This window comes from Hyperoodon ampullatus (genome assembly GCF_949752795.1).
Source record: "Hyperoodon ampullatus genome assembly, chromosome: 8".
NCBI lineage: Eukaryota > Metazoa > Chordata > Mammalia > Artiodactyla > Ziphiidae > Hyperoodon > Hyperoodon ampullatus.
The window spans coordinates 112,448,729-112,464,059 of NC_136921.1; the positions used below are offsets into that span (position 1 = coordinate 112,448,729).

The 15,331-nt window shown below is 47.1% G+C and overlaps 1 protein-coding gene across 1 annotated transcript in view; it reads left to right on the forward strand.

Moving 5' to 3' along the window:
• Window positions 1-689: 689 nt before the first annotated feature.
• The window catches only part of GPR39 (G protein-coupled receptor 39), a gene marked incomplete at both ends in the record, with an annotated part of 238,954 nt that continues 224,312 nt past the window's right edge, over window positions 690-15,331 (forward strand). Inside the window, one exon of the mRNA XM_079709833.1 lies at window positions 690-1,545. Coding sequence (XP_079565959.1) covers window positions 690-1,545 — 856 coding nt within the window. The remainder of the gene's footprint in view (window positions 1,546-15,331) is intronic.

Below are 15,331 nucleotides of genomic sequence, written 5' to 3' on the forward strand. Positions count from 1 at the left end.
CAGGGCAGGAGGGGGAGGCTTGGTTTTTCCGCGCCTAAGCCCGGGAGCGCACTCCAGCTGCCCCCCCGGCTGCGCCTCCCCGCGGTGGGATGCGCGTGGGACCGGACGGCGACGCTGACTCGGCGGTGGCCGCGTGGGCGGCGGGGGAGATGGGGCCACCCGTCGCCCCGTGCTCCGGGGCCAAGATCTGGTGTCGGGACCGTGTCTGTGGGCTGAGCACGCCCCCGCTGGGCTGGGTCTGCGGCCGGGAGCACAGGCGGCGGCGGTTAATGATTAATCGCTGACCACCCCGCCTCCAGCCGTTCGGGAGAGGTGGGTTTGGCGCGCCAGGGCCAGGCAGCCGGGAGGGGAGCGCCCGGGACGGAGAAGGGGAGGGCGTGCGCGCTGGGGGCTGCGGGCTGACTGGCTGCAGCGAGATTGGAACCTCCTTCCTCCGCGCTCTCCCCGCCTCGCCCAGACACCCCCCCCCCCAAACCCCACCCTCGGACGCCTCCAGCCTCGGCTAGGTTGGGCTGCTCCGGGAAGTTTCCGTGAAAGCACCCGAAAGCCTGTTACCTTGTCCAGGTGAGCTCGAAAAAGCCCTGCACCCACTCTAGTGAGTTGCGGCCGAGAGCTTCGGGCCGCGCGGGGAGGAGGAAGGAGAGTTCGGAAGGTCTTTGGACGCCGCCGCCTGGCTGGCTGCCTTCCTCATGGCTTCGCCCAGCCGTCCTGGCAGTGACTGCTCCCATGTCATCGATCACAGCCACGTTCCCGGGTTCGAGGTGGCCTCCTGGATCAAAATCACCCTCATCCTGGTGTACCTGGCCATCTTCGTGGTGGGCATCCTGGGGAATAGTGTCACCATTCGGGTCACCCAGGTGCTGCAGAAGAAGGGCTACCTGCAGAAGGAGGTGACGGATCACATGGTGAGCCTGGCTTGCTCCGACATCCTGGTCTTCCTCATCGGCATGCCCGTGGAGTTCTACAGCATCATCTGGAATCCCCTGACCACGCCCAGCTACTCGGTGTCCTGCAAGCTTCACACGTTCCTCTTCGAGGCCTGCAGCTACGCCACGCTGCTGCACGTGCTGACGCTCAGCTTCGAGCGCTACATCGCCATCTGCCACCCCTTCCGGTATAAGGCCATGTCGGGGCCCTGCCAGGTGAAGCTGCTCATTGGCTTCGTCTGGGTCACCTCCGCCCTGGTGGCGTTGCCTTTGCTTTTCGCCATGGGAGTCGAGTACCCCTTGGCGAACGTGCCCAGTCACCGCGGTCTCACGTGCAACCGCTCCCGTACCCGCCACCAGGAGCAACCGGAGAGCTCCAACATGTCCATCTGTACCAACCTCTCCGGCCGCTGGACCGTGTTCCAGTCCAGCATCTTCGGTGCCTTCGTCATCTACCTCGTGGTCCTGGTCTCCGTGGCCTTCATGTGCTGGAGCATGATGCAGGCGCTCACGAGGAGTAAGCAGGGCACGCTGGCCGCCCAGGGGCAGCAGCTGCAGGTGAGGAAGTCGGAGAGCGAGGAGAGCAGGAGCGCCCGGAGGCAGACCATCATCTTCCTGAGTGAGTCCTGGGTGGAGGGCCTCCTGCGAGCCGCCCTCACCCACCCCCCTCCCCGCCCGCCGCCGCCCGCGGTCCTCTAAACTCAAGTCTTGCCTTAAGAGTGTGAGGCTGAAGAGGCATGGATCTGAGCCTCTGCATGTTTCTTCTCTCTGCTTTGGGGGCTTGGGTTATGGTCAAAAGAGCACTAGCCCAGCAGTCAGAAGGGCTGGGTATGTTCCACAGTGGCAGCTGTGCGATGGCTGGCCAAGTCACAAAATAGCTTGGGTAAAATGGAGGTAACACTGAGAAATCTGAGGGTCCAGTTAGGTAATATGGGACAGGTGGAAGCCCTTTGAGAAGGACCCAGTTCTGTGAAGATGGAAGGCAGCAGCCTTATCTAGCCCAGCTTTATCCTGGAGAACCTTTCTCAGGCGATTCGATTGTGTTCCCATTTTTCTTCTCCTTTGTAGAAACGAGGCTGTGGGAAGACACACAGGCTGGGACTCTGTTCCCCCAAAGTGATTTCCTACCCAAGTCTTAAGAAACTGGAGCTCTCTGACACACACTTCCCAAGGTAGTGCTGGCGTGTTTGCCCTGGTGGATCTGTTTCTTAACACAGAAACATGGCTGGACCGGCTGGCTTGTTCGTCTGATTCAGAAAATCTGGCTTCACAGATTTCCCGAGACTTGATTGATCATCCCAAATACCAATTCCCTTGCAGAGAACTTGTTTCGTTTTCCAAACTTTTCTTGTGATGTAAATATTTAAAGTCAGATCATCCTGTGTGCCAGGAAGGGAGGGGCCCATGATCAGTAGCCCCCCAAGGCCTCAGAAGAGGGGCCTGGTGGGCTTTCATGGAGACACACAAAATGTACTGGAGCAAAGAGTTTTTAAAAATGTCTTTTAGCGGAAGGAAGAAAAAGATATCCTTGTGGGTGTGTGTGAGTCAAGGGGGAGCTGTTGGGACAATGTTTCCCCTTTTCCCCAGCTCCCTTTCCAGTGTGGCATCAGAGAAGGACTAAATCACAGTGCTGTTTGTTTTGGTGTGGGAAACCTGAGAAACAGGTTCTAGGGCAAGGACTTAGGAAAGAAAATTGGAAGGCACTTGAAGAGAAATGGAAAGACCTGGGTACTGTCCCAGCCATGCCCCTGGCTTCTGGTGTGTCCGTACAACTGACCTGACTTTACTCTGTGTCTGTGCGAAATGACAGGAGGGAGTTTGTGGTTTGGGGATGCGGACTCTGCATCAGGCGCTGTGCTCTTGGCTTACATTTCCATTTCATAGAGGAGCAATTTCAGGCTTAGAGAAGACCTAGTTTAAATGCACTCAAGTGCAGCTCCCAGATTCTAACCTTGCTTCTCAGTGTGTTAGCGAGTCTAACCTCACACTGCTGGCCCCACGACAGTAAATTGAGAGACGACGTGTTGGGGCCAGGAATAATGACTTTAGCGAGAAGATGGTGAACTAGTGTCCCAAAGAACCATCTTACCTGAGTTAGAGTTCAGACTTCTTTTATATTTAAGGGGGAGGGGGTGTGGCTGCTTGTTGCAGACTTCTTGGTGCCGGAATCCTTTGTTCTTGCAGCTGTACATGTAGGTCAGGTCAGGTTCCTATAAACCTCCAACAAGACAGATGTTATTCTCTGTTCTGCAACTTTTTATCTCTATATGAATGGAAACATGTTATATCTTGAAAGGTCAGAGCCTTGGGAGTGGGCCATCCTGTCTATTTCAGGCTGTAGGCAACATTCTTGTGGCAAAAGCAATAGAATACAAAGGTTAAAGTAAAAGAAAGAGATCCAAGATGGAGTCAGATTTGTTCTTTGCCATTACAAGGGCAGGGGAATGAGTGGCTGCCTGTGGTTTTTTCACAGGCTCATGGGGAAAGGAAAATGAAATAAAGCAGGACTTTGATAAGGTGTTGCAGCCTTTCTGGAAATTGGAGTAAGGCGTCTGTAGCAGGTGACATTGTCTAGGGACTTAGGAAGGGCACCCAACCCAACTCAATCTCTCTCGCCCATTGGCTTCTGCCCAAAATATTCCAGGAAGAAACGGACATTGGATTTGCTTGAACATCTGTTGAAAGACTAGGTCTTCTTTCCGCCATATACCCTTAGGCATATTTTAAACTTTTAGCAGTAATTTATACTTTAGTATGAATGAATTTACTTTTTTAATCTCCCACCCTAATTTAAGAATTAAGACTGCATTTGACCAAGGAAAAAAATTATTGATTCATCTTTGTTCTCTATTGTACCAATCTCTTTTAATTAAAAAAAATTTTAATTGCTCTGAATAGATGTCTCTTCTCCTCGTGGGTATTGTTCCAAGTTGAAGTCGGTCTCCATGTTGGAGTTATGTCTCCATTCAGACATAAAATCAGAATGTCACAAGACTTTTGTGTAGAGACAAAGAGGAACTTGGAGATCGTCTCATCCAATTAGTAATCACCTGGAATGAGTCTGTTCTCTCAGCTGCCCCGTTCTTTCCTTCTGGTTCTCTCCCGCTTTCTTGTAACAACTATGTATTAATCACCCACTGTGTTCCCAGCATAGATTGTTGAATGGCAATCAGGTGCTCAATGTGTGATAATGTCTTGGGGGAATTTAGCCCATTTCCTCTGCAGGAGGTTTCCAAAGCACTTCTTGCAACTGTTCCCACTCCCAGTGAATTTCAAAGAGCTTTTAAAAATAGGAGCCTCACTGATTAACTCAAGTGAGGAAATAAATTAATGGAGTGAAGAGGAAGAAATCATGCCCTGCATCCATCAGATTGATACAATGCAATTTACTTTGTGTTTCATAAAACTTATGCTCTGGGGCATTTTTAACCCAGAACAAATGAATATATAAATTGTTTACAAATCGCTGAATTTAACATAGTGATTTAGCTGTCTTTTTAGCACTTGAGTTAACAGATGTATCAAATGAAAACAAATATTTGCTCATTTCAAACATTTTGCATTTAATGTGAAATGTAAATGACAACACAGCACAGGATGTCTTTGGAGCTCTGGAGGCAATAAAAAAACAATTAAGGAATTTTCCTCCTCATTGTTAAAAATGCTAACTTCTGCATAACAGAAGGGAAATTCATAAATCTACCCAAGATGAGGAAGTCTATGTAGAACATATTAATTTTCCTTTCTGCATCTTTTGCTATTGTGCCTCACTCTAGCTGAGGGGCTGGGTTGGTGAATAATGGAAACAAATTGGGAACTCTGGGAGGGAAAGAGATGCGGGGACACCTCCTAGCTCTCAAGCAATTTGCAGGAGAAAACAATAATAATGTGAAAGTACACATTTCTGGACACATGAGTGTGCCTCTTGCCTCTTGTCAGCTCACTGAGAAATCAGTACTAGACATTTCTTTTTGCACGGTCACAGCTAATATGACTTGTCCCGTGCCAGAACAGAGGTGGCCTGGTCTGGATTCCTGTCTCTTCTGGAGGCAAGGAACTGGTGCATTTGTCTCTTTATACCTTAGATGTTGAGAATATGCAAAATGAGCCTTCCTTTCAAGAGGGTTTCCCAGACCTTCCATCTTTTTTCTTTTTTTTTTTCTTCCCAGACCTTCCATCTTATATTTCTGAACTCTCACTTGGAGTTATTTTCAGTGCGTGGGGCACCCAGGTCCACAGACACTCATGTTTGTGTCTGTTGCTCATGGGGCTTGCTGTCAGATGTCACCCACTCAAAGTGGAACAAGAGTAGTTTAAACGAAGAGTTGTAATTTGTAACTTTCAAGAGTGTAAAGTGATTGGGACTAGGTTACCGCTACCTCCTAAGGACCTGTAGGGTAGTGATGGGCTTTCAACCACAGTTAATGAAAATTTTTTTACAGAAAATTGTGAAATTATGAAATTAAAGGAACAGCATAGAGGCTTAGGACTCTATAATAGGTACCCTTTTTTTTGGCATTCTGATTTTCTCTCCTGAGTCAGAGGGAAAGGCGAGGAGGCGCAGAGAGTGATGGGAATTGCACGTCAACTTGGGTTGATCTTGGAGAATATCTTGAATATGGACTTAGTCCCAAGTGTATCTGGATGGAAAAAAGATTGAGAGTGGCTGCTGAACTGAACTACTCTAAAAAGAAGGTTGACACATATTTGGATATTTGTGGGGTGGGCCAGAGAGAAGCAAGGAGGAGATCAGAATCATATCCTCTGGGTCTTAAGACCTCAGATGTGAGGTCAAAGTCACGTGTTCACGGGAGAGACAGAGAAAGGAAGCTGAGATGTTGACAGTGGCTCCTCGTTACAATCAGTACCTGAAACAAACTCTTCAAATTAGTTTCTTAAAATGGAGTCCAAAATTTCCCATGAAAAGAGGTTTTATTGGGATGTCATTGTGAAAAACAAAAGTGAAAATTATGAAAAGAAATTTGTCTTATATTTTGTCAAACATAGTTTCTAATCATATGTGAATTCTTATAATAATTCTTTTCAGAATGAAACAAGTGCTTCACTTGTAATTTTTCCGACAAAATAGTTGTGATAGCCATTGTGTTTGATTTTCTAGAATAGCAAGATTATAAAGAAAGCTTTCTCCCAAGAGCTTCTCTTAATTCGTTGCTATTTAATTCATTCTCATTGAAGGATGAGGATGTCCTAGCATCATCCTTGTCAATTTCCCATTGTTTCAGGATTAACTGGTTTAATTCGGCCAGACCTTCCTTTGTCAGTGGCTTGTCATTTGATTCATGTGTTTCTCTAGCTTCCCTTTCATTGACTTCATGAAATTCTGCACCCCACATACAGGCCATATGCAGAAATATAATTAATTGAAAAATCAATCTCTATACCCTTGTGTATATCAACTGATTACATGAAAATGAATGCCTTAAAATGCTCTGAAGTGCCCAAAGAATTTTTAAATAATTGTTTTCCTGACTAGTTTAAATTCTGGTGTTACTGTCATGTTTGTGTCATTAATTTTCTTAGTAAAGGCTATTCCTGTGGTGTAAAGGGCTAAGCCAACTCAGTCTCTCAGGGAAATATCACCAGAGTTAAATTACTGACACTTTTAGAGTGAGAGATTATTTTGACTCAAATGTTTGGCTATTTCAGGACAAAAGTTTTGCCTCGAGTATTCGGCTTGCTGCCTCTGTTCTCCTCCTCCCTTTACTGGGGTGGATGTGGCTATAATAAATGGTGTTTCATGTTTATTTTTCTATTTGTGATACCTGTCATAAATGGCAAGTGTCCTGTGGTCACCCTGGCAGACAAATATAATAATGCTGCTTTATTTGTATAATCAGGCTGCCTCCAAGATTTCACTTCTCTGTTGGAGAGATGCATCGTTCCCGTGGAAGGGAATATTGGAATCCCAGTTCCCATTCATTAGCAAGCCTGTTCGTCTGTCTTAGTTGCATGCCTCATGGGGGCTGCCAAAGTGTAATAAGACAGCAGAAGCCTTCATCGAGCAATGCCTTCAGCTTATTAATGCTAAAACCACTCAGAATAAAAGCCATTTGCGGGTAGAGACAGCACAGAGGAAGCATATTGAATCGGGTGTCAAGGAGCCCTGTCCTGCCCCGCTAGACAAGGTCCTCTGGCCCACCACTTGGATCACACTGTCGTCTCTCTCCGCCTTTTCCTCTGCCCAGCTGCCCTGCTGGTCTGAGCCCTGCCACAACCCACCTGACTCTCCACCTCTGCTCCTTGGCTGCGTACTGAGCACTGAAGAAAAGACTGGTTACCGTTGCTGCTGTCACTTCTTGTAAATAGAGGTGTTCAGCCTTACCTGGGCCCTGCTCGCTGATAGCACCTTCCTTTGTAGGGACTGTCAAAGAGCTTGAGCTCCTGGAGCCCCTTTTCTACTTTGAGGGACCTTGACTGGACATGGCATCACTGGAGGAATGTCTGCATCTACCCTCGCCTAGGCTGTTCGTGCTGCAGCTGCTGGGATCCCACTGATGCCCCCATTCTCAGGCCCATCAAGTTCAAGTCTGTTAATGGCTTCCCATGGCTCTTAGGTCAGGGATCAAAATCCTTAACATAAGGACCTCGTGGTCGGCTGCCCCTCCAACTGCACCGGGTGCAGTTCTCCCATTGTGTTAGTCTGCCAGAGCTGCCATGACAAAGTACCACAGATAGGGGGGCTTAAACAGCAGACGTTTATTTTCTCACAGTTCTGGAAGCTAGAAATCTGAGATCCCGGAGATGCCAGGGATGGTTTCTGGTGAGACTTCTTTGGTTTGCAAATAGCAGCCTTCTTACTGAGTCCTCACATGGCCCTTGCTCTGTGCGCACAGAGAGGGAGATCTCTCTATCTCTCCTTTTTGTTATAAGGAAGCCAGCCCAGTGACCTTAGAGCCCTGCCCTTCTGACCTCATATAACCTCAGTCACCTCCCAAAAGGCCCTGTCTCCAGATACTGTCACATTGGGGGTTAGGGCTTCACCGTATGAATTTGGGGGAACACAGTTCAATCTGTAACACTCCTTAATTTCTCTGCCCCATTCCCCCCTTGAAATCCTTCAGTAGACCATGGCCAGGCTGTCTCTTACCACCTGGTCTTGGCGTGTGTTGTTTTCTCTGCCTGAAATGCTTTTCTGCCTCACCCCATGCTCTACCTGACCCCACCAGCACCTTCATCAAGCGAGCATCTTCAGATCTCCCCTGGGAAGCATGGCCCATCCTCCCTGACTTCATTTAACGTCCCTTGAAACAAGACTCACAGTTATAATTTTACATTTAATGGTGAAATCATTTAATTGATGGCTGCCTGCCTTCTGATTCCTTGAGGGCAGGAGCTATTCTTAATCTCCGTCCCCACCGCTCTTCATCCTAGCCTAGGGGCTGGCACACAGCACACGTTCAATGAAATTTTGTTGACTGAATAAATACCTGAACACGCCTGAGCTTGGGATTGGGGAATGATGTTCTGTTTTCCCTTGGGTGTGCATTCCTCTAGAAACTTATCATTCCTCAGAATTTTTCTGATTAGTCCAAACCTAAAGATGCTCCCTTGAAAGGGATCTGACTCTTCCCAGGCCTCTGAAAAGTCAAGCCATCGTGGAGGACAGTTGAGATTTTATCTCCCCTGAGCCAAGGAACAGTCTGTGTTAATCAGCCCCTGAATATCAACTTTCACTATATGTACCTGCCAGAAGTAACCCTGAAATGGAAGTGATTAAGGTGGTGTTTAACAGTACTTGTGAAGCTCTGTTTAACCGGATGATAATGGAATGAGGCAACTTGAAAAATTATTTCTTAGCAGGCCCTTTCACCACTTGTTGACAAGGGTGTCCTCAGGGTGATGGAAAGGGGGTGCAGTGGGGGCAGTGTTTTGAAAATATTCAACCAATATGTTTTTATTTCCCCCTTAAATTGCATTCACTTGCAGCGCTCTCCCTCAAGTCTTAACCAGAAGGCTTGTCACCCCAGGGAAGCAAAAAAGCAGGTACTGCCTTGTCTAAAGGTATTGATTTCAGTTTTGAGCCCAGAAGCTGGACTTCTTGACCTCTTTGGCTAGGCAGTTGTCTTGAAAGCCAGGTTTTGGGAAGGGGGAAGAAAAGACTTCTAAACTCCATAGTCTCTCCCTTTTTTTTTTTTTGTAGCTGTGCCATAGTTCCCCAACCAGGGATCGAACCTGTGCCCCCTGCATTGGGAGCGCAGAGTCTTAACCACTGGACTGCCAGGGAAGTCCCCATAGCTCTCCCTGTAATGTACCATGAGCCCAGCCTGGTGGGTAAGATCAGCCGCCATGCCACCTGGTCCAGAAAAGATCATAGCTAAGGGGCTTGACATTTCTCCTTGGCAGCCATTGAAGGGCTTTAAGGGGAGAAGCGGCACAGTTAAATATGTGCTGCTGCCCCTGGGCTGACAGCATTTGTGGAACCGCAATTGGAGTCAACATACAGGCCTGGTTATGTCCCCAGAGTGGAAAAGAGACGACCCTTCACTGGGACACAATCCCGGTGGAGCACCTGAGGTCGGTTAGTTCTTCCTGCCATTCTTCAGGCCTCTGGCTCTTGGTTTGTCCAACTCTTGCTGGCTCTGCAGCCTTCCATGGCCAGAGAGTGACTCTGCTTGCCCTCAGCTCCTTATCTGTCCCCAGCATGGAGGCCCCAAGCTCCTCCACATTGCATAGGCTCTGGCTAGGGGCTGGCTTGGTCATAGTCGCTCTAACTTATCTCCACTGTGCAGTGGTCCGCTCATTCCTCAGTGACAATTTCAAGTCCCCGCTTCTTCCTCCAAGCTTCCCACACAGATCTTCCTGTGAACGATGAGCCATCTGAGACCCCATTTCTCAGATGGGGTCCCAGGTGTTGTCTCCCAACTCTTCTTTTTTTTTTTTTTTTTTAAAGAATTGCTTTATTTATTTTATTTTTGGCTGCGTCGGGTCTTAGTTGCGGGCCCTTCGTTGCGGCGCGCAGGCTTCTCTCTAGTTGTGGTGTGTGGGCTCTGTGCTTGAGGCCTGTGAGCTCAGTAGTTGTGGCATGTGGGCTTAGTTGCCCCACCGCATGTGAGATTCTAGTTCCCCAACCAGGGATTGAACCCGTGTCCCCTGCATTGGAAGGTGCATTCCCAACCACTGGACCACCAGGGAAGTCCCTCTCCCAGCTATTCTTGTGGCTTCCTGAGATCAGGGACCGTGCACACTCATAGTTCTTCAAACTACCCTACTGGGCTGGGGACGCAGTGGCTGTGAACTGCTTCATAGGTGCTGGGATTGAAATTCCCTGACAGTGGTGCTGCTCTTGGGTAGGACGGGGACCCCACAAACTGTGATCCTCAGGAAATCGCTTCGCCTCCACCTGCCTTTCCTCGCCTTCCCTGTGGTAGGCAGAAATCTGAGATGGCTCCTGGACTTCTGGAGCCCCGGTGTACATACATCTGCTCCCACTTACTCAATCAAACACTAATCAAGGTGTTGCAGTGAAGGGATTTTGCAGAAGTAGTTAAGTTCCTGAATCAGTTGACCTTAAAATAGGGAGATTTTCTGTGTGGGCTTAATCAAGTCACAAGACCGTTGAAATCTGGGTCTAGAAGTCAGAGACAGGGGACCTCAGAGATTCAAATCACAAGAGGGGTGGGAGGTAAAAGACATTCTCCATTGCTAGCTTTGGAGATCTGGAGGGGTCACTGGCAGGGAATGTAGGTGGTCCCTAGGAGCTGAGCACCAGGAAAGAAATGGGGATCTGAATGAGCTGAGAGGTGGATTTCCCCCCAGAACCTTCAGAAAAGAATTCAGCCTGGCTAATACCATGAGACCCTGAGCAGAGATCTCAGCCATGCCGGGTCTGGAGTTCCGATCTACAGAAATGTGAGCTAATAAATAGATGTCGTTATGTAACAGTAGAAAACGGATACATTCCCTGAACTCTGATAAGGGGCTCCGAGGTAGACACATGTCCTGCCTTAGTTATATCTTCCAAACCTAATCTCTAGAAGCTTCTCTGTGAAAAGTCCCACCTTCTGAGACCTGTACCCATGGCCCAGCCATTCATGGATTCACCCACCATTTATTGAACACCTGCTAAGGCTCAGTGATTAGGAAATTTACCATGATCCAGGGCACCATGGGATTTTCTCTGGACTTTTAGACTCTTATTTGGGGAATTCAAAATTTGCAGGTTTGAGTCCCATCAGCTGGAATTTTGAACCCGTGGATACTTTGGTTGTCAGAGAGGAGGACTGTGGTAGATTCATCTTTTAATCATCACGCTTTGGGTAGCTCTTTTTCCTCAGAGCCTGGCACTTAGAAGGTGCTGAACGAAAGTTGGGTGAATCAGTGAATGTCTGGGCAGCTTTGCTGCTTTCCTGCTTTCCAGAGCCTTCGCACTGGAGGAGAGCGCTTACATTCGTCATCATTTAGCTTCAATGGAAAAAGGTGGGGTGGACAGTGGGCGCCAACCCCAGTGCTGAAAGCAAGTCTGAGCACGAGAAATGTCTGAGGCTAACAAACGTTACCATTTTCTGATGTTAGGGTTTCTGCCAACTGAGAAACTTGACAAAACTTCCTGCTTGCACTTACTGTGTGTAAGAGCCATTTTGGCGGGCAGGAGCCTGCCAGACATCTCATCAGGCTGCTTTACACATCTCAAGGGTGGCTGGATAGCTGGAGAGCAGTGGTGGTACCAGGATCTGACAGACGGGGGTCAGCAGGCTGCAGCAGCATATTGGAAACCAAAGGCATGCATTCGTGGGAGTCAGGCCCAGTTGGGGGATAAGGTTCATTGAATTTGTAGAGAAAAACCATCTTCTTTCTGTAGTGAAGGGGAAAAAAATCCAGCTTACCTTAGAAATAAAACACTACACACAGGGTATTCGGGTAGAAGCAAACTCATTTGGTGTCTGGCTTTACATATTATTATTCTTTGGAAGACATGATCGACTCAGCAGAAACAAAGCTTTCTGGGAAATTTATGGGTCGACTTTCTATGTGCCACAGTTCTAAAGGATGAAATATCATGTTGAACTGGCAGCTGCATATTTTGTATATTTAGAGGACAGCTGATGTGTTGTCACTGTTTTTCAAGTTTGTCTCCACAGGGGAGGCAAGGGAAGTTTGCTTTCCACAGGGTGAAGAAAACTTGGGTAGAAGTAGCCTGTTCTTCTTGCACCTGGAGTTTTTCTCATTATTGAATCTCTTGAAGGCCCCTTCCTCCAGGAAGCCTTCCTGGACCGGCTTCACCCTGCTCTAAATTCTCCAGCAGGTCTTCGCGTTTCACTTTAGCACTTCATTCATCAGGTATTTACGAAATCCTAAAATGTGTATGGTGTCATTTAGACTTTAGGGATCAGGATGCTCATTCTCCCCTTCGAGGAGCTTAATATTTCTCTAGTTGGGGCATCAAAGTGTAGAGGTGGAGCCTTGTAGAAGGAAGCCTACAAATACCCTTGATGAAGAGAGGCGGGTAATGGCTGCTTATAAAGTACACTGGTTCTGGGCACCAGCATTTTTTTTTTTTTTTTTTTTTTTTTTTGCGGTACGCGGGCCTCTCACTGCTGTGGCCTCTCCCGTTGCGGAGCACAGGCTCCGGACGCACAGGCTCAGCGGCCGTGGCTCACGGACCCAGCCACTCCGCGGCATGTGGGATCTTCCCGGACCGGGGCACAAACCTGTGTCCCCTGCATCGGCAGGCGGACTCTCAACCCCTGTGCCACCAGGGAAGCCCCAGCATTTTTAATAGGGTGGTTAATTGGACGTCACCCATCCCAGAGATGTTCTCCACAAACTTGATATTCACTGTGTGGTCCATGGATCAGGAGCATCAACATCACCTGGAAATTGTAAACTATGGAGTCTTGGGCCACACCCCACACCTATTGAATTAGAATCTGCATTGCGTGCAGGTCTCTGTGATTCCTACGCAGATTAAAAGGTTGAGGAGCACCCATCCACGACATGTGGAAGGGATTCTTTAACTCAAAAAGAATAAGAAAAGGATGAATTGGGAATGACTGAACTCACCATATGTAGTAAGAACTAGTTAGAGTTGTAATAGGAATTCTGTGTAGTCATGGCAGGTGGGAATTTGCTCCATGACACTTAGGCAGAAGAAACTTCACATTATTTTGAAAAAGAAAACTTAAGTCAGGCTCCAAACCTCCATTTGCAAGGTAGTGAAAATTCAGTCTCAGTGAAGTTTAGGGGAAGACATCCCCTTGCTCCTGTTGTATTAAAATTCAAGGGGGCTTATGAGATGCGCAGAAAATGAAGCATTTGGTCCTTCTTTCAAAATAGGTTCAGAGCATTTCCTGTTCCTCCTTCTCTAGCATTCTGCTGCCAAGGCTGATCAGAGCGCCGGGACCAGCCAGTCAAGGGACTGGCCTTTATACTTTATCTCTATTCCTTATAACATCACCATCATGAGAGTAGAATTATCCTTGGTTTTCAGAATTGCCCGAGGTAATCACCCATGGAGATTTGAGCTACATTCTAACTCCGAAGTCCATGTTTTTCCCTCAGCAAAGAGATGGGCTCTTCGAATAGGATGTGGTCCAGCTGGGGGCCTTGTTGTGGGCGGTGAGAGATGAGGGAAGAAACCAGGATGCCAAGTCTGGTGCACGTTTCTTTTCTTTTTTTTTTTTGCGGTACGCGGGCCTCTCACTGTTGTGGCCTCTCACCTTGTGGAGCACAGGCTCCGGACGCGCAGGCTCAGCGGCCATGGCTCACGGGCCCAGCCACTCCGCGGCATGTGGGATCCTCCCGGACCGGGGCACGAACCCGCGTCCCCTGCATCGGCAGGCGGACTGTCAACCACTGAGCCAGCAGGGAAGCCCTGGAGCTTTTTTTCCTTCCAGTTTTATTGAGATACAATTGACATACAGTATTGTGTAAGTTTAAGGTGTACAGCATAATGATTTGACTTGCATACATCATGAAATGTTAAATAAGTTTAGAGAGCATCCATCGTCTTCTGTAGATACAAAATTAAAGAAATAGAAAAAATTTTTTGTCTTTACGATGAGAACGCTTAGGATTTATTCTCTTAGCAACTTTCATATATAAGGTACAGCTGTGTTCATTATAGTTATCATGTTGTACATCACACCCCTATTAGTTATTTATCTTATAAACGGAGGTTTGTACCTTTTAACTACCTGCATCCAGTTTCCCCCTACCCTTAGCCCCTGCCACGAATCTGATGTCTTCTTCTATGAGTTTGTTTATTTTGCCACAATAATGGGTTGACAACACTGTGCTCGTTCCTGGTACACAGCATAGTGATTCACTATTTCTACACATTTCAAAAAGATAACCATGAGTCTAGTTACCTCTGTCACTATACAAAGATAGTACAAAAGAATTGATTATATTCCTCCAACTGTGCATTTCATACCTGTGACTCATTTATTTTGCATCTGGAAGTTTGTACCTCTTAATCTCCCTCATATATTTCTCTCTACCCTCTCTGGCAACTACCTGTTGGTTTTCTGTATCTATGACTCTGTTTCTGTTTTGTTATACTTGTTCATTTGTTTTTTAGAGTCCGCATACAAGTGAAATCATAAGGTATCTGTCTTTCTCTGTCTGACTTATTTCACTTAGCATACTTCCCTCTATGTCTATCCATGTTGTCGTAAATGGCAAGATTTCATTCTTTTTTATGACTGAGTAATATTCCATTATATATATATGTGTGTGTGTATATATATATATATATATGCATATCTTCTTTATTCATCTATTGATGGGCATTTAGGTTGCTTTCATATCTTGGCTATTATAAATAATGTTGAAATGAACATGGGGGTGTGTATAACTTTTTGAACAAGTGTTTTTGTTTTCTTTGGATACTCAGGAGTGGAATTGCTGGATGGTATGATAGTACTGTTTTTAATTTTTTGAGGAATATTCATACTATTTTCCATAATAACTTCACCAATTTACATTCCCACCAGCAGAGACTGAGGGTTCACTTTTCTCCGCATCCTTATCACCCCATGTTATTTGTTGTCTTTCTGATAATAGCCATTTTGAAAAATGTCAGGTGATTTCTCCTTATGGGTTTTTTAAAATTAATTTATTTATTTTTAGTTTTGGCTGCATTGGGTTTTTATGTTGCTGCACGCGGGCTTTTATCTAGTTGCGGCGAGTGGGGGTTACTCTTCATTGTGGTGTGCAGGCTTCTCATTGTGGTGGCTTCTCTTGTAGCAGAGCACGGGCTCTAGGCGTGCGGGCTTCAGTAGTTGTGGCTCGTGGGCTCAGTAGTTGTGGCTCGTGGGCTCCAGAGCACAAGCTCAGTAGTTGTGGTGCACAGGCTTAGAAGATCCGCGGCATGTGGGATCTTCCTGGACCAGGGCTTGAATCCGTGTCCCCTGCATTGGCAGGCGGATTCTTAACCGCTGTAC